Source organism: Branchiostoma lanceolatum, chromosome 2 (genome assembly GCF_035083965.1).
Source record: "Branchiostoma lanceolatum isolate klBraLanc5 chromosome 2, klBraLanc5.hap2, whole genome shotgun sequence".
Taxonomy (NCBI): Eukaryota; Metazoa; Chordata; class Leptocardii; order Amphioxiformes; family Branchiostomatidae; genus Branchiostoma; species Branchiostoma lanceolatum.
In genome coordinates this window covers 38185312-38204236 of record NC_089723.1, presented here as the reverse complement: position 1 = coordinate 38204236, position 18925 = coordinate 38185312, and the positions used below count along the sequence as shown (strand labels likewise).

Below are 18925 nucleotides of genomic sequence, written 5' to 3'. Positions count from 1 at the left end.
TTAGAAACCAAGTTTCATTCTGAAATTATCATACTATGTACGTCGATGAAGGTTAGCCACCCAGGTTATTTGGCGTATCATACTATGTACTTTGCATCTTTGTAAGACCTGTTCAGCCTGGGTTGCCCAAGGGAAGTGAATACCCACAAGACACTAGGCTCTGTGACACCGGTCGGGGTTTGGGGAATGTTGTTCGAACATGTTTACTTCTGCATGGATGCGCGATGACAAAATGATGAAACCATTTTGTGTGGTTCAAATTAGTCTTTTGGATTGTACTGAATTGGAGGATACTAAAATGGAGGGTACCTTGACGAAGGTGTTGAGTTCCCCGACCCTGGTCTGGCTCCTGTTGAGTTTGGTCTCCACGGCCTCGATGGCCAGCTCGCTCTTGGTGGCCAGACCCTGCAGCTGGTGCGCAGCGGCCGACTCAAGCTCCGACGCAACCGTCTCCGCCTCGTGTCGCCGCGTCTGGGTCTCCTGCAGCTGTTTCGTCTGACAGAGGGAGAAAAGGTTTCAATGCTAAGGTCTCCTGCAGCTGTTTAGTCTGACAGGCAGAGAAAAGTTTTCATAAAATAAACTTATCTCTGCTGCCTAACTCTGTGACCAATGGGGTTATGCAAATGGGGTACCAAATGGCTACTTCAGTGTGCTCAAGGTTAATGTCAAGGCCTGCTGCAGCTGTTTCATCTGACAGAGGGAGAAAAGGTTTCAACACTAAGGTCTCCAATAGCTGTTTTTGTTTTATATCTTTTTCTGACAGGCAGAGAAAAGGTTTCAATACTAAGGTCTCCTGCAGCTGTTTGGTCTGACAGGCCGAGAAAAGTTTTCAATGCTAAGGTGTCCTGCTGCTGTTTGGTCTGACACACAGAGAAAAGGTTTCAATGCAATGAACATCCTATCCAGGATACATTATTACAGGACTGGTATTAACTTTTAGCATCTGAAAGTTACTGGGGCACAAGACACATATCAACATGAAATCAACATACTACCCCCCAAATAGTTACATTGCTGTGGTACCACGAAACGTGATGACAAAGTGTGTGACTGTATATATCCAATGTTTACCTTCTTTTCCAGGTCCTGCTGAGTCTGGAAGTACAGCTGCTCGTAGTGATACTTGTCCTTCGTCACCGCTGCTATTCTCCTCTTCAGGGAGCCCAGCTGTAACAGAAACAGCATCTTCAGATCTGAACCTCCTTTACATGAGAACATGTACCTCATAGACTGACATTTTAAACCATCTGGATATCTGTTTCAGTAGCAGGGTATGTTTTTACAAGGAGGGGTTGCTAGCCCTTCCCCTTTAATTTTCTCGTGGCACCTCCTCGAACATGGGACCTCCATAAAGACTGGTGCAGCCCCAACCGAGATGTTCTGCCCCCTGGACTTGAACTAATTTGATAAAAGGAGCTCAACTGTGACGCTGCTACCAGTGAGCTACAGGAATGTTTTTTGTAAGCCACACCAATTGGCAAACATTTCTAAAATGTTTGCAAATAAAACCTGATTAATTCTGATGTGTCACAACTTGCTGTCTTCGTTGTGACCACACCTGCCAGATGACCACACGTCTAAGTGACCACACCTCTAAGTGACCACACCTGTAAGGTGACTACACCTCTAAGGAGACCCCACCTGTGTTTTCCTCTGCTCGGTGTCGAGTGTGAGAGCCTTGATCCTCTCCTCCAGCTGCTGGACCGCGCTGCTGTCTGTCTGGGCGTTCTCCTGCGCCATCTTCACCTTCAGCTTCATGTCCTCGATCAGGGTCCTCTTCATCGTCACGTCACGCTCAAGACGACCACACCTGGGTGGACAGGTGAGGAGAAGTTTTTCATCAATGTCTTATCTTGATTTACATCAGACGACCACACCTAGGTTTAAGTGATGCCGCTTAGAAAAGCGTGTTTTGCTTGAGTGCGGCATCACTATGTGCTGTTTTTGATGTTGGAATAAAAAGAAAGAAAAAACCTGGGTGGACAGGTAAGGCGGAGTTTTTCATTAATGTCTTATCCTGATTTACATCAGACGACCACACCTGGGTGGACAGGTGAGGCAAAATGAGAGGAAAGTAATCTTGATCCAGTTTAGCTGACTATATATATATATATATATATATATATGTCTTCCCTGTCACGACCAGTGGAAGAATAGCTCTTCAGTCAGCTAAACTGGATCAAGATTACTTTCCTCTCATTTTGCCTCACCTGTCCACCCAGGTGTGGTCGTCTGATGTAAATCAGGATAAGACATTAATGAAAAACTCCGCCTTACCTGTCCACCCAGGTTTTTTCTTTCTTATATATATATATATATATATATATATATATATATATATATATATATATATATATATATATATATATATATATATATATATATATATATATATATAGTATTAACAGGTTCATTGTACCAGGGAAATTCCCCTTAGCTAGCTCTTTTCGACAAGCACAATGAACAGTGGATCACGGCTTCCAAGCGTGCATGTCGGGTGAGCAACACAGTCGGAATCAAACTCACAGCTTCTAGTTCCAGAGGCAGGGCCGTTAACCACAGGACTACGCATGCTATACAGAGTCAGAGGTATCAAATTGAATGTCTTTCTCTTTCATGCAAGGGTATCTTCAACCGTCTGTCACCTTCTTCAGGGCAATAATACATGTAGCTGGTTCTACATGTACCTTGCACTCAATCACATTCGGGACCGCATTCTTCGAACCAGGTAGTATTGCCCTGAGAAAGGTGACAGGCAGTCACCAAAACAGGGGCAGGTGGTAATGCTTGATTCATAAAAAACAAATCATCATCTCCGTACCTTTCCTGGTAGGTCCTGAGCTGTACGGCCTGGTCCTCATTCTCTGCTCGCAGGGCTTTGATAACGTCTGACTGCCGAGACACCTGAACAGAAATCACATCAACATGAGTATAGGACTTTCTCAGCACACATAATACCAGTTGCCTATAGTATGTTTCTCAACTTATCCTTTATTTGTACCGGTCACATGTATTGTAACTAACACATGACTGTGCTACTGCTAGTATCCCATTTTTATGGGGCTCAGCAGTACAAAAGAAGATAGCTTTACAATGTTCAAAAAGCATCTTGAAGTGTCTGTTTTGCCTATAGAGACATACATGCATAATCATACTCTAACCAGTTGAAGCGTCTACAAAGTTCTGCTTCCGGTATTCTCGGTTACACATCATTTCTGTCTTTTCCAGTTTCTAATTCTATAATGCTCTTAAGTGTGGAGAATGGACGGCCTCTTCTCCTCTTAGAGACATGGGTTACCTCATTAGCGGTAGTCCTGACCCTGTTCTCCAGGTGCTTCCAGTCGGCCTGTGTGTGGGACTTGGCGGCGTGGCTCCCGCCGGACGTGATGGAGGCGTCCCCCAACTCCGCCAGCTGCTTCTCCAGGGCAGACTTCTCACTCTGACAGGACTCAAGCTCCGTTGTCAACTTCTGCACATCAACAAACAAACAAACAAAACAGATGGAAGTGACGGCACAGTCTGCTTGCTGGTACCACTAATATCTTCTTAAAATATCTTTAACAAACTTTCCCCTGTAATTTAGCTGCTAGAGGCCCCAACCACTTCTTCCTGACATAAAAAGCTTTCTGCCATGCAGTCACCACAATTACCATAGCATGACCAGTTTTGTTGCAGTACCAAAGAATGCTGCCAGGAGGCCTATAATCGACCTAACAAATATCATCACAATCCATCCATACCTTCTGGTGTTATGCTGACAAAACTACGTCGAAACACAGACAGACACACCATTCCCAGAGATGACAGTACATGACGTACCTCCATTTTCACGGAGGTAACTGGTACTTCAAGTAATATGTACTACCTGTATTTCCAGTGGTCAGAGTTCAGAGGTCAGAGTTCAGAAAGTGTTTGAGACATCATCATAATTAACACATTGAGAAGTAAAACCGGTTTTTGACTCACATACATAAGACAATAATTGTCTACTGCGTCACCAGCATTCCTGAACACTGTTTGACAGAAACACCACCATTTGTGATTCTTTCTTAATCTTGATACATTAAGTCTTCACCAGTCAAGGATAAGATGAAGTATCTGCACGTCTTTTTAGTCATAACGGCCGCCACTTTAATGGTTGACGCTGAAGAGAGTGGACTGAACCCTCGGGAAAAGTCACGTAAGCAACTCATTCTTTTTTGGTGTCTCTTTACTAGGGCTGGGCCTCAGTATTATATTCAAATAAATTTTAGGGAATTTTTACAAGTTGAATGTACAGAAAACATACAAATTTTAAGGAATTCATACAAACCACTACTAAGAAACATACACATCTTATGAAATTCATACAATCCACTACCAAGAAACATACATTCAACTTTTAAAGAATTAAAACAAGTTCACCTTAGTACCGGTATGTATATACTCCGTAAAACTCATTTGAATTCTGTAATATTTGTATGAATACATAGGCACCCCTGTTTACTAGATGGTACATAAAACAATCAACAATCACTGTCACAGTTATGTTCAGTTTGAGCTAAATCCTTCACAGAGAAAACATGGTCAAAACTGCCAAAAAAGCCCACTTTTGGGGACCGATAAAATCTGCTCTATTTATGTGGACATGTGGTCGCAATAGAAAGGACTCTTAATGCTTGCATCTATGAGAATATTTTCAACAGACTGAGTGTGAATTAGGTCTTCGATTTTTCACATTTTGCAGTGCTCAAACTCATGGCTGAAGCGAAGAGGCTACATTGGGACGCCGGAGAGGAGTACGCACTCGCAGAACTGATGAAAGATGTGGACCAAGGAGTGGACCCGGAGCAAGACTTAGGTATGATTAAGAGTAATTTGTCAATGTGATTGGTAACTGTATGAGTATGTGTGTGTACGTGTATGTCTGTATATGTATGTGTGTGTTTGTTTGTGTGTGTGTGTGTTCGAGAATGCGTATGTGTGTGTGTGTGTGCATGTGTATGTGACTGTGTATGAGCGTGTGTGTTCGTGCATACGTGTGTGTTTGTGTGCATGTGTGTGTGACTGTGTGTATGAGCGTGTGTGTGTGTCTGTCTGTGTGTGTGTGACTGTGTTCGTTAATGTTTGTGCGTGTGTTTGTGTGTATGTGTTGTAATAACTATGTATGTAATGTATGTGTGTATGAGAGTGTGTCTGTGTGCATATGCGTGTGTGTGTATGTGCATCTATGTTTGTCTGTGTGTGCATCTGTGTGTGTGTGTATGTATGTGTGTGTGTGTGTGTTTGTGTGTGTGCCAGTGTCTGTGTGTATGTGTGTGTGTGCGCCAATGTCTGTGCGTGTGCATGTGTGCCGGTGTCTGTGCGTCTGTGTGTGAGGGATAGGGCTGATACGAAAAATTAAATATTCCAGTCTGCTTGACTGTTGGCACTGTGACCCAATAGTTAACACTTATTCAATCAATCGTTCGCAAGCATCAGGGTCTGATGCATGGCGGCTGCAGGAAGCTTATTATTAGTAGTGGATAATTAATGCTCATTAGTAGATACTACAAGCAGTTCTGATTCCTCCCCAGATGAAGAGGCGAAGATTGGTGTGGAGCGGTTTGCCGACCAGGTGGAGAAGTTTGACGAAAAAGACAGAGGAAAAAGTGAGTTCATTTTCCATTACAATTTCGAGCTATGTTTTCCCAGTTCATATTCTACATGTATGAGGTTTGAAAGCCTGCACATGTGCATGGTGTAACCGGTTTGACAAACGTTCATTCAATCCCTCTTTGAAATAATGAGGGCTGGAACCTTTATAAACTATATCTACATGAAGTCCTTTAACTACAGTTTGTATCACCGTAAAAAATATTGTAGTGAGTGAGTGAAAGAATGTTGATAGTACTTGATCATATTGACGACGTTTTACATCTTTTATGTCACGTGTAGTAATGAAGGCTTTTCGCTCGAGTCTGGGAAAAGAGGAGACTAAAACTATCTTCCAGGATGCCACCAAGTTGGCAAAGGAGGAGGACGCAAGTAAGAATTGTTATGTTGTGATTTGTTCTTGAGACAGTGGATGACCTTTTCAAAACATTCACCAGTTGTTTTTGCAAAGTTTAACACAAGTTGTGTTGTGTTGATCATGATGAAAGATTGACATTCTGGTGATGATATTCTCAATACAAAGGTTACTCAAACAACTGGATAGCTATAGGTTTGTAAACTGCCAGACGTTTCAGGCAGCATCAACTGTACATGTCTTTTGTCAAATATATTTGATATGATAAAGCAGTAATTAGAATTGTGGAAAAATACACCTAGATTGTTAATCATGTTATCATTCTGTACATTGCCATACATTGTCACTGTTGCGATTGTTGTGCAAATAAATCATTCATTCATTCATAACTGTGCCAAGGACATACATGTAGTCTTGCCTGTGTCATATACCCGATTCACACTTCGGTGACTAGTAATTTCTGGACGTATGACAATGACGTACGTCTTTGGTGTACAGCGCCTTTTTTCCTGGTTGTGAATCGGCCGGCATGTCATTGGCCGTACGACGAAAGTTCACCTTGTTACGGTGACATAGAAGTCGTGCAGGCCTTAAGAATGCCTGCCGTACGACACGCGGGGCAATTCACACCCACTTAGGAAAAAAAGGCGCCATATGCCGAAGACTTACGTCATTGTCGTACATCATTGCTGTCCAGAAAAGTTTCCAAGTGTAAATCGGGTCTAATTTGTGCATTGAATACTTGAAGTAACATATTATGAGTGGGTCATTGCTCTACAGACACCATACGTCGTCAATGACTGCAGGGCATATGACACACTTAGCTGGTCATATACCCTGCATGGAAGGACAATGACTGGTGATTATGTGGGTGGGAATCAGGGCTGTCTCCAGCTTTAGAGTTTTTTTCCATCCAACTTTGTTTGGGAGCCCATGTTATCAACTTTCATTAATTTTTTTTAAAATTATGTCCTTTTAAGCTAACAAAAATTCATTTTCATCAATTTCATGTCATGAAGGGCATATTTTTTGGACAGAAACGATTAAATTTTATCCGTCCCAACAAGCAAATTTACGTCCCAGGACAGAGGCACGGGTCCTGGAGACAGCCCTGAATGGTGGGAGCAGGCATTCTGTACTGAATAAATGAGAGGTTTTACACTAACCATCTTGGCAGGTAACAAGTCTTATCTGGTTTTGGTTTTAATTCAGTGGCAACACTGCGATTTCCAATAAAGTTATCTTGTATCTTGTACCATGCAGCCATGATTAGATTACACACACTACTACATTCAAATGAGTAGCGGATCATCCCGGTATGAGTGGATCAAATAAATCTGTCAGGATATGCAGCTTGTAACTGTCCAATACAAACCTGGTGTCTTACGCCATGATGTGGGTTTTCGGGCAGACAAACACCTAAAAAACCGTCATCACCTTTGTCAACAAAATGCTTAATAATATGTTGATGAAGGTTAGACATCCAGGTAGTAAGATACGCCAAAAATAGCAACTGGATAAGATTTTGAAACGGTCAGACGTTTCAGACAGCATCCACTGTCTTTCATCAGTGACTAATGATAGGACTGGGAAACCAGTTTTTTATACCAAAAGTCTGAATAGATATGTTAATGAGATTAGACGATTTAGGATGTCTTAATAATATGTTAATAATCTGTTAATAATATGTTATCTTTGATGACTTGACATATCTGAGTTTATCTAGTATCTATTTCTTTATGGATGTCACTTATGTATATAGATCTGAAGGAGCTGAAGGAGGATGTAGACTTCCAACCTGAAGAGAGAAAGGCTTTCAAGGAGTTGGTTTCTGACATTGTCCAAGGAGCAGATGCAGAAAAGAAAGAAGGTAACGTACCTATGTCTTTGCGTGTAAGACCTAACCCTTAGGACACAAAGACAAATTTGGACAGGTGGTCACTATAGACAGGATTCTTAATTCTAGTGTCAATGGGAAAAAGAGGTCATAATGGCCAGGTGGACCTTATATTGAGGTGGTCACTTGTACAGGTTTGACTGTATATCAATGGCCAGGTGGTCCTTATGTAGAGGTGGTCACTTGCACAGGTTTGACTGTATATCAATGGCCAGGTGGTCCTTATGTAGAGGTGGTTACTTGTACAGGTTTGACTGTAATTGATTAAAAGAAACAGTAGCACTATAAAAGGAAAACAATGCACAGTACATGCATGTTCAGACCCTTGTAGTACCTAGTGGCAGATAGGACAGCAAGTTTGCTGTTTCAGTAGCAGGGTATATTTTCACCAGCACATCCTCAAACACAGGTCTCCATTATACGTCCCTTCTGAAAGACGGTGCAGCCCCAAAGATGTCCTGACCCTGGGACCGGGGTTTTCCAGTTACCAACTGATTGGGAAGCAGGAGCCCAACTGTGAAGCTGCTGCCAGTTGAGCTACAGGAACGTCCCTATATGCACATTACTGTGACATGTAATGGAGAAATACATTTTGCTTCTTTATTTTCCTGCAGGAAAGGATGAACTGGCTTTGATTGCGGAGGCAGAGGAGAAAGTGGACAAATTGAACGTGGCCGACATGCAACGACGTAAGTTAAAGTTAAAGTGACCCGGGCCTCTTGAAAAGACGCATAGGGGTGGCGCCCATCTCCATTTCTATAGCCCTTGGGCCACACACATTTGTGCAAGTCATTACAGCAGGGGGCTGGTCCGCTGGTAGTGATGTGTGTGTTTAACTACGTAACCATACCCTTTCCCAAATGCTGAGTGCTAAGCAGAGAAAGCAGTATGTACCATTTTTAAAGTCTTTGGTATGACCCGGCCGGGGTTCGAACTCACGACCTACCGCGTACAAGGCGAACACTCTACCAACTAGGCCATTGCACCGGTAAAACCACGTAAGTCTAATCTTAATTCTGTAACTCTGTAATGGGTAAAAAGCTGTTGTGATGGTCATGATTTTTGGTTTTAGATATACTGAGTGATGATTTACAGAATTAGATACTACTCAAGCAAATTAGTATCTAATTCGCATAATTAATGAGAAACGTTGTGGTAAATAACAGGAATTTCATACTTCCATGGCATTTGGAAGTTACGTGAAAATAATCATCTGTAAGCCGCTGTACTTTTGTCAATAAAGATTTTATGTGTTGATTTTCCTCAGTGCGGGCCATGATAGCCAGCAAATATGGAGAAGAGCAGGCCAAAAGGGTCTTCGATGAGGCCAAAACTATTGAAAAAGACGAGGAGGCCACCGAAACCATTGAAAAGAAGGTGGTCCAGAAACCAGCTGCCCAGCAGCCAGCTGTACAAGCCAACCAGCAGCCAGCCCCGAATCCGGCAGACTAGTAGCTTTAATACTGTATGTGTTGAGGCAGGGCTCGAAATTCATTTTTGGAAATAGGTTCTGTTCTCATTGATTGATCATGGCTAGTTAAACCTGCATTCTATACCAGTCTTAACCAGCAGCCAGCCCCGAATTCGGCAGACTAGTAGCTTTAACACTGTATGTGTTCAGGCAGGGCTCGAAATTCATTCTTGGAAACAGGTTTTGTTCTCATTGATTGATGATCAAGGCTAATTAAACCTGCATTCTATACCAGTCTTGCATACTCCGTGGTTGATGGACAGTAAATAAATTTCAAAAAGTGCAGACACCAATTTAAAAGTATTCTAAGTATCTTAGTTTTGAAACCCAAACAAGTTAGAGCCTTTAATAAAAGATATGGTTTGCAGTCCATGCTAAAGCTATAAGTAGATTAAAATTTGCGACAAAAAACAACAGATAAACTGTTTCACACTCTTTTACATTGGTATTATCTGTGTATATGTGTGTACAGTGTATGTGTGTGTTACTAACCATGTTTAGCCTGGGTGCCATCCTATTTCTACCGGGGCTCCTACATTCGCTACTTTAGGGTAGCGAATGTAGGAGCCCCGGTAGAAATAGGATGGCACCCAGGCCAAACCATGTTCAGGATCAGACAGCATTCTGCCAACTATTTTATTTCGAAGGAAAATAAAGGCTTGAGGGAAAATAAAGGCTTTGACTCGACTTGACTTGACTATTTCTGGTTCACCAAGAGGGTACAAAATGTATTGAGAACAAGTACCTTCTCTTCATAGAATTCTTTGATAACCACTCATAGATGAACTTAGGCATGATTTACACAACGGATCTTGCAATGTCGCGACTGCCAACATACATGCATGTAGTCAGTCAAAAAAAATGGCAGAAGGAGACAAATTTATTGCATGTTCCCATAGTTTTTCGAGTCCTAAACCTACAAGTGTCCCGATATTGGCAGATTTTGGAGATGTCGGGAAAAACTGTACAAACTGGGCCTTAGAATGATGGAAAGTGTCCCACCCACCTGTATAGTAAGCACTGTAAAAACCTTCATTGACAAAAGTACTTGTACCTTAATTTCTGACTAATCACCCCTGGATGAGCTAAGAATGGGGGAAAGTGCCCCTGGGACCCACCTGTACTGTCTGCCGGGTGACCTTGAGCCTCTGGTTGGCCAGCCCAAGGTCAGACTGCAGCTGTTCATTAGCCTCCGTCTGCTGGGACAGCGCCTTGGCTGTCTTCTCCTTCACAGCCTTCAGGGTCGCGACCTGGTGAAAGTGAAAAGTGAGAGTGGTCTTTAAACAGTTAAGATCGCTTCCGAAAATGATTTCATCAGGTTGGTAGAATATAGGATATAGGAGATTCTTTTTACACAACCAGGTAATCTCACCTGCTAATGTTTCGGTGTCTATCAGACACCTTCTTCAGAGCTTCTGACTGGAGTACTGCTTCTCTTATAGCGGTGAGAAGCAGTACTCCAGTCAGAAGCTCTGAAAAAGGTGTCTGATAGACACCGAAACGTTAGCAGGTGAGATTACCTGGTTGTGTAAAAAGAATCTCCTATATCCCAGTTAAGATCACTTAAAAAGAGTTAATCCACTAGTCGTGACAGAGAAGACATATGCTATGTACAGTATCTAAAGGTTTGTTGTACATGGGAAACTTCCCCAAGCTCTTTCCAACAAGCACAATGAACAGTGGACCGCGGCTTAACGTTCGGTCCTAAGGACTGCGAACCTTTCTAGTGGCGTGCATGTCGGGTGAGCGAGGATCAGAACTCCCTACATCTTGGTCCAGAAGAGTGCGACAACGGCTTAACCTACACAAATCTACTGACTGAAGAAAAACAATCACTGTAATTAATGCACTTAAGTTCGCGAGGTTTTTATTTCTCGGTAGGGAGAAAATGGAGTGTTTGCAAAAAAGTCGTTGGTAAGTCACTGAATAAAGACTCTTTTTTACACAACCAAGAGATTTATTCAACCAATGTTTTGGTGACCATCTGTCATTGTATTTATGTAAATACTTTAGTTACACAAATATTCTTCGAACAGTGACTTGATAAAAGGTAGCGAAATACTAACCTCCAAATTTTCGTAAATACTTTGCGTTTGGGAACGCATCTATAAGCAGCGACACCTGTGCTGCAGTGCAATGTGAACCAGTCAGAATTGCCTTGAAGAAGGTGACAGATGGTCACGGAAATGTCGGTTGAATAAATCTCTTGGTTGTGTAAAAAAGAGTCTTTTTATTCAGTGACTTACCAACCCGATGAAGCTATTCAAACAGCAGCAGGTACACAACCTGGCTCTTTACTGTAAATGCAGAAATGTTCGCGGTGGTTTTATGTTCACAGTTTTTGCGGTTAACTCTTCAGCACAAACTTAAAACCACCGCAAAACTTTTTGGCTACCTATGACTGTAGCGCTCATCATCATTATCATTCACTGTTTTCTACATCTGCAGTCATAAAAAGAATATTTTTATTCTGTACCTGCTGCTGCAGGCTGCCGACCCTCTGCTTCAGGCCCCTCCCCGCAGGGCTCGGCACATGCCTCCTGCCTCCCGGCTTCTTCCCGGCCTTGTACTTCGTGCGGCCGGCCGTCAGCTGTTCCGTGGTCAGCTCACTCTGCTCCGTCAGCGTGCTGGTCAGGCTGGTGTCGGCTGCTGTCAGGTCGTCGCTTCCCTTGCTGGACTCTGCGTCCGACCCCTTCACTTCCTCGTTGCTATCCCCCAGCTTAAAGCACAAGAAAATTTCAAATGCATAACAGTACTGCTTTTTCTATATGAAAAAATGTTGCGTTCTTTGTTCATATCCAAAGAGTTTATACACCTTAAATAAATAAACCTTAAATAAATAAACCTTGCTGACGGTCTGTCATTTCCTCAGAGCAATACTGCATGCCTGTTTTTTCTTCACACTGCAGCTAGGTGTTGCTGCTGCACTGGGCAAAATGTGGTCCCAACGTGCAACAGCTACACCTAGCTGCAGAGTGAAGTAGAAACAGTTATCATTGCCCTGAGGAAGGTGACAAACGGTCACTGAACATCGGCTGGGTATTAACTCTTTGGTTGTGTACAAAGAACTTTGTTGACCACTCTCTTACTTCTGTTATTAATTCAAGGCTGTGCACAATAACCCTTGTCCTGTGGGACTCATCTATTAGATATATGTGGGTTGCACATTACAGAGCCTGTATATGGGTCCTGTATATGTACGGGTTGGGGGTATTTTTCAGCTGAACACATCACACTGCAGTGAAATGCACCGAATGCGGAAGTAACTCGGCCACAGCAGTGCAGAAAAAGTCAAAGGAAAATGACCTGATTAAGAATTCAACTTATGAAATAAATTGCGCAAAAAAACGCCAGCGGGGCAAGAGTAAGAAAAGGGGAGCAGTACATAATTTGAAACGTTATGAAAATGGTACTAACAGTTTTCCCCCTGGCGCCGCTGCGTGCAGCAGACACGATGAGCTGCCCCAGGCTCTCCCCGGTCATCTCCCCTCCTGTGGTCTCGTCTGTGGACTCATTGGCACTAAGAAGTACACAAAAGTAAACAAGTACAGTGTACTGGGATGGAAAACTATGTGTTCTGGACCACAACAGTACTGTGGCTGAAGTTTATTTGGTGAGTAAGGGCTCGCTCACATGCAGTGTGTGCAATCGTTGTACAATCTCAAACTGAGGGCATTCTTCGGATACTGTAATTCACTTTATCATGAGTTTATCTTCATGGTAGCAAAATTTCACGGTGTAAGGAAAATAGACATTTTGACTGAACTTTAACTTCACGGTGGCGGCAAGTGACTTACAGAACGGACGAGTGAAGGAATCATAAATGATAACAACAGGTTTTTTCCCCGGTGATGATAAGTTCGGCTAGATGCCCTTCCTATAACCCCAACCCAAACCCTATTGCTGGGCTTAGGACATGGGAAATATGTGTTAATAAGTGCCTTTCCCAAGGGCACAACGTCTGGGTGCATGTCCGGACATGTCTGGGTACTCCACTGGGGATTGAACCTGGGTCTCATTGGTTCATAGCTGGATGCTCTGCCACTATGCCACACAGACACACATTGTATGCAGCAATACCAGAATGAAGAGAAAAATGATTGATTCATACCTTGTTGTGCTCATTTCCTCCCAATCGTCCCCTTCAAAGCCATCAAACATCTCACTCATCTGCTCAATGGACTTATTCAGGAACTTCTGGTGCTGTAGAGTTTGTATAGAATAGAAAAACAGACAGAAATCTATGTTATAGCACGAATAATCATTAAGAAGCGTTTATTCATTGACAAGTTTGCTCAGAGCAAGGTCAGAGACAAGGAACTTCTTACTAATTATAAGTTACGTCACCATAATAACTAGCATATACAGTCAAACCTGCCTATAGCGGTCACTCAAGGGACTGGCCAAAATCGACCGTTATGGACAGGTGGCCGCTCTATAGAAACGGTTGATTTCACGAGCAATAAGTGGCACATGTTTTCTGTACCCACTGAGAAACATTTATTCACATCATAAAACCTCCTTGTTCACATACATGTAGTCAAACTTGGTCTACCGACCACTTCCACAAGACGACCCGATGCTCGGCTCAAGATGACTGCTTTAGGAAGGTCCGGATTTTTCCAGCAAATAAAGTCCAAGTCAATCCATCGATCCGCCCCCAATCCGGAGCACATGCGACCAAAATGTTGCCGAAGACAACCGTGTCATTATCAATTGCGCGGGGACATGATTTATCAGTAAATAATTGCGCAATTTCACGGTAAAATCAGCCTGTTTGGGTCGGATTCCTTGCAGTGAGGAAAAACCACAGCTGCAAGATGGCGCTTGAGGTCATAGGGTCATGGGATAGTCTACTGTAATGTGGGTGCAGCTGCAATGTGTGAGTTATGATTTTACTCTACATTAGAAAGTACAAAATGTAAACTTATTTCGTCAAAGAAGTTCTTTGAATAAAGAAAACAGAATATACAAAGAATGGATGACTTTATAACCTTTTCTTAGAGGATAAAGGGCATCTGTATTTTTTTAACAAACTGCTCGCCCATGGTACTACTAGTGAAGTACCCCAAGTAAACAAAGCGTCCCGCTTGGACCGCGCGAAAGAGGCTCTGTTTGTCCAAGGAGGTTGGTTTGTCTGGAAATTTCTGGCGTCTTTAGCGGTTTTGGAAATTCAAAACCAACACCAGGAGCAAAATAAAACCATGCACAACATTTTCATGGGTAACACTAGTACTGCAGCTATAATGACAATTTCTTCTGCCGAGATTTGAAAGAAGGTTCCCGAATCTTGCGGCGACCATGCGCCGTGACCGTTATCGGCAGTGTTTCCAGACCCGCGGGACCGAAAATCGTGTGGCCGCGACTGCGTTGGACAGGTGACCGTTATAGCCTAATTCTTAATGCTTACGTCAATGGGAAAAATCCAAGGGACCGACAAAAAGTGACCACTATGGGCAGGTGGCCGCTATGCAAAGGTGACCGCTAATACAGGTTTGACTGTATATAGAATACAACACTGTGTATTCTGTATCACCCGAGGTACCGGCCCGACCGCGGGCCATGTTGTACTGTATTTCATTCATGTCATACCCACCCAAGAAAACGCACATATCAGAGCGAAATGCGCCAGAAGTTGAGAAAAGTCGGTGTCCTACAAAAAAAATTGTAACAGTTGCAATTTCTACACCCAAATCCAGTATTCGAATTTTTGACAGCGGCGCGCTCGAAATGAATTGTAAATATTTTATGGAAGCCCATGTGATATAAGTAGAAGCCTGTGTGATAACTCAAGTTATCACCCGGTCCGGAACACCCGTATCAAACGTTTCCGTGGCCCAGGTATGACATAAATGTACATTATGAGTAGACAAACCTGTTTCACAGACGACTTTGTGGAAGTCTTGGCAGAGTTAATAGCCAGCCTGACTCTCATCTTCTGCTGGGCCTGTTTGTTCCTCTGACTCTGTGACTGCATCTGGGACTTCAGACGTTTGGCTTCCGTCTTCAGACTGCTGGATTCCGATTTCAGGCCGCTGATTAGAAAGAATAAGAATCAATGGTTTATTATTACGTTATAATTGCAGGGTTCTTGCTAGCTTGAAACTTTTTTCCATCATCCCAATTCCTTGATTGACGGAAAGATCCTACAAAGAGTCTTCTTTTCTCTGTCACCTTGTACAAACTTCTATAAATTTACCAAAATTTTGACATTTTTACTGATGGATTTTTGTCCGTCAAGGTTGATGGAATGGTCTAAAGATTTTTCCATCAAAGGAAACAAAATTCCATTAAATGATTGAATGACGGATGCTGACTACAACCATACGTCGTTGCAACAAACAACATACAGTCGCAGCCTTCATTGGCTGGAATGTAGTATGATTTACAATTAAAAGTAATCGAAAATCAAAAAAGATACATACAGATGCTAAACATTACAAACCTGATTTCCGATTTCAAGTCCGTGATCTCTGACTGGAGCTCGGCAATCTCCTCACTCAAGGCAGTGTTTTCAGACTGGAGGTTCTCCGCCTCTTCCCGATGGTCTGAGAGCTCCTTTCTCAACTGGTTAACTTCATTTCTTAGAGTTCTGTATGTGGCAAGGAAACATAAATATACAGTTTTATCAACATAAGAAATACCTTGCAGTATCAGTATCTAAAAAATCAGCTTCTTTTTCCACAAGATTTTCCTAGTAACACTATGCTGGAATGGGTGTATTCAGGAATAAACTAAGGGATAGTATAGTCATATCAAATGATCCAAAATGAAAGTACAATAGACCTAGACATGTTTCAATAGGCAGTATTGCTTTGACATATAAATACACTACTCTTCTAAAGCTTTAGAACATCAAATGCAATAACAGTAATATACAAACTTAAGATGTATGTGTCCCTGGAAGTTGAAGTCAAATAGAGGAGGCTAAACTGTGTCCAAGATGCAATTGAAATGCAACTAATTAAAACACTTAAATTACTCTAACACACAACGTACACACAACCTAAATTCACCTTTTCTCCTTCACTAGACTCTCCTTGTCTTCAGTCAGCTTCCTGTTGTCTTTCTCCAGCGCTGAAGTTAGCTCTTTATTCTCCTTCTCCAGATTCTTCAACCTCTTTTCTAGAGTCTTATTCTGTGGTGATCGGAGAGGGTTGAAGAATTAATCCAGATGTTTTGGGACATACATGTACTTTTGAATTAATATGATATGAATAATCTCAAAGTTTCCACACAACAAGATTAATGCGACATTGATGTAACGTAAAGGTAAATGTCCCAAAGCCCTTGAGGCTGTAGGGGCAGTGGGTTTTTATCCACCGTGTCTGGGGCACGGTTATGAAGGCAAAGCCTACCCCTCTCCTTCCACCACCTTGTACCTCCCCAACCAAAGATGTGTGGAGGGTAGAAAGTTGTGTAAAGAGCCCTTTCCCAAGGGCACAACGTCGAGCCTGGTATGCAAAGAATCCAACCCATGAACTCTTTATCTTGTATCTGTGTAAGAGGGGTGAATTTCATGGAGTGGTAAAAAGTCACTAATTAATAGCAGTACGTCATTAATCTCTCACTATCTTGTAAGGGCAAGATGTCAATGTTGTGTTTTAGTAAGGACTGCCGTAATGATGTTCCCAGCAGGGGATAGATCCGGCGTCCGGGTGACGTCGCAACATAGTGTCTAGACTGCAGGTGTGGAACATGAAATAAAGTGAACAGCAGGCTAGGGGACAGAGAGTCAAGTTCTGGACGGAAGAGAGGACAGACGCCTGTGAGTTGAGCCGCCTGTGTGTGTACGGCAATGCTGCGTCCTGTGTGTGTTCCTTAGTCTTGTAGGCAGTTCCTCGTGCAGCATTCCCAAAGGAACCGGGCTGTAACATCACCCAACTTACATTTGCTAGTCTAGCCACATCTAAAGAGTAGGTAAGTAATCCAGACCTTCCTGAGAGTCTCCCGCAGCTCATCAGCCGCTGACTTCTTCCGGGGCGTGCTGGTGGCGTGGCCTCCCGAGCGGCTCGCCAGGTCCCGCTCGGCAAGCTGGAACATCAGCTCTGCAGAAAATACCGGGAGGTTTCCCATTAAAAATCAGACAATATACCTAAACTCATGATTAGCCCTACTCAATGCCTGAAGCAATTAGGAGTAGGCAGTCAGAAGACAGAACAAGCATTTTCATGGTAGTTTTAAGTTCACATGCAACATGTAGTGGAGAGGTCCTGAACCTAAACCTGCTTGAATCCTAAACCAGTGTTTGAAAGGCTAACTGCAGCGTGAGAATGACGAGTCTGGAGACAGCTCTCTATCTCCACGTCTACCTTGTCTTCCCAATGACCAGGAGGTAGGTAACCTCAACAACAGCAGACATGAAACCACCATGAAAATCTCAACATTTACAGCAACATGTGGGAGTGTCCCTGTGGTGTAGTGGTCTGCGCTTCTGGTACTTGCCACATCTGGTTCAAATTACTTGGACCAGAAGGCCCGGGTTCAAGCCCCAGGTTAGGACACTCCTGGACAAGAGGCGCATTGAGTCATACCAAAGACTTCATGAAAATGGTACATACTTCTGAAACAGTATGGAACTTAAACACACTCCACTGCCAGTGGACTAGCCCCCTGCTGCAGTGATTGCACCACAGTGTGGCCCAGGGCTATGAAACGGGGATGGGCACCGCCCTATACATCAATTATGGTGTGGGAGGATTTTAACTTTTAACTAACAGCAACATGCAAAAAGATGATGAACATTCTTTCTATTACTAGCCACAAAAATCTACTTTTAAAACAAATTATTTCTTTGTTTTCTTTCAATCCTTAACCTCTTTGGTTCTATCATGTGACAAACGCTAGCTCTTATCATAATTAGTGATTATCAAAATGTCTTCTGCTAGCCTTGTCTTACCTTCCCTCTCCTGCTGCAGCATGTTGGTGAGGTCGTTGACACTAGCCTCCTGTTGGGACACCTGAACCTTCATCAGATCCACCTCCTCCTGAAGGTTCATTCTACAGCAACACAAAGATACACAGTTTTACAGCTCTTTTAATATACCTTAGTTATAGGCTATGTCCGTACACAAATCAAATCTCTAACCCTTAACATGTCGGGTAATTATGGTTGGATAGGTGTGCAACTTTAGGCTTATTTTCCAGACTTTTTCTGAAATTCTGTAATTTCTGTATGCCAGTAAGAATTTCCCTTTTTCATTCTCACATCCAGTTTGTCTCTTGATTTAATTTGACATGTCTAAGAACTAAGAAGTGTTCCTGACTGAACTCTTCACACTGCAGCAGCGCCACCTAGCAGCAGTGTGATGTAGTCCAGTCAGTACTGCCCCGAGGAAAGTGACAGAGAGTTGGCTATGTGTATGTTAACACTTGATAGTATACAAAGAACTTTGCTATCCTTCTATTTACTGTAAATGCAAAAATGTTCCCGGGGATTTAATTTTGCGGTAGGGAGAAAATGAAGTGTTAGCAGTGGTTTTGAGTTCATATTTGACACAAAAGTAGCGCTACAGTCACACAATGGAACAGCTTTTTGCTGTGGTTCAAAGGTCGCGGTAAAGAGTTC

General features: G+C 42.7%; 3 protein-coding genes across 3 annotated transcripts in view; 1 reads left to right on the top strand and 2 right to left on the bottom strand.

Moving 5' to 3' along the window:
• Positions 1-18925, bottom strand: part of LOC136428971 (zinc finger protein basonuclin-2-like) — a 133543-nt gene that overhangs the window by 69200 nt on the left and 45418 nt on the right. The window lies entirely within an intron of this gene.
• The window catches only part of LOC136428969 (centlein-like), a 56892-nt gene that overhangs the window by 3841 nt on the left and 34126 nt on the right, over positions 1-18925 (bottom strand). Inside the window, exons 11-24 of the mRNA XM_066418820.1 lie at positions 18257-18357; positions 17293-17405; positions 16374-16495; positions 15803-15949; positions 15233-15392; positions 13469-13560; positions 12775-12877; positions 11834-12076; positions 10476-10607; positions 3299-3469; positions 2822-2904; positions 1642-1810; positions 1072-1167; positions 310-495 (exon numbers count right to left, since the gene is read on the bottom strand). Coding sequence (XP_066274917.1) covers positions 310-495; positions 1072-1167; positions 1642-1810; positions 2822-2904; positions 3299-3469; positions 10476-10607; positions 11834-12076; positions 12775-12877; positions 13469-13560; positions 15233-15392; positions 15803-15949; positions 16374-16495; positions 17293-17405; positions 18257-18357 — 1918 coding nt within the window. The remainder of the gene's footprint in view (positions 1-309; positions 496-1071; positions 1168-1641; positions 1811-2821; positions 2905-3298; positions 3470-10475; positions 10608-11833; positions 12077-12774; positions 12878-13468; positions 13561-15232; positions 15393-15802; positions 15950-16373; positions 16496-17292; positions 17406-18256; positions 18358-18925) is intronic.
• On the top strand, positions 3975-9642 carry LOC136428970 (uncharacterized protein PF3D7_1120000-like). The gene is made up of 7 exons (XM_066418821.1): positions 3975-4180; positions 4727-4840; positions 5556-5630; positions 5917-6006; positions 7752-7859; positions 8501-8575; positions 9154-9642. Exons 1-7 carry the CDS (start codon positions 4090-4092, stop codon positions 9336-9338), a joined length of 738 nt encoding a protein of 245 aa, XP_066274918.1. The 5' UTR covers positions 3975-4089; the 3' UTR covers positions 9339-9642.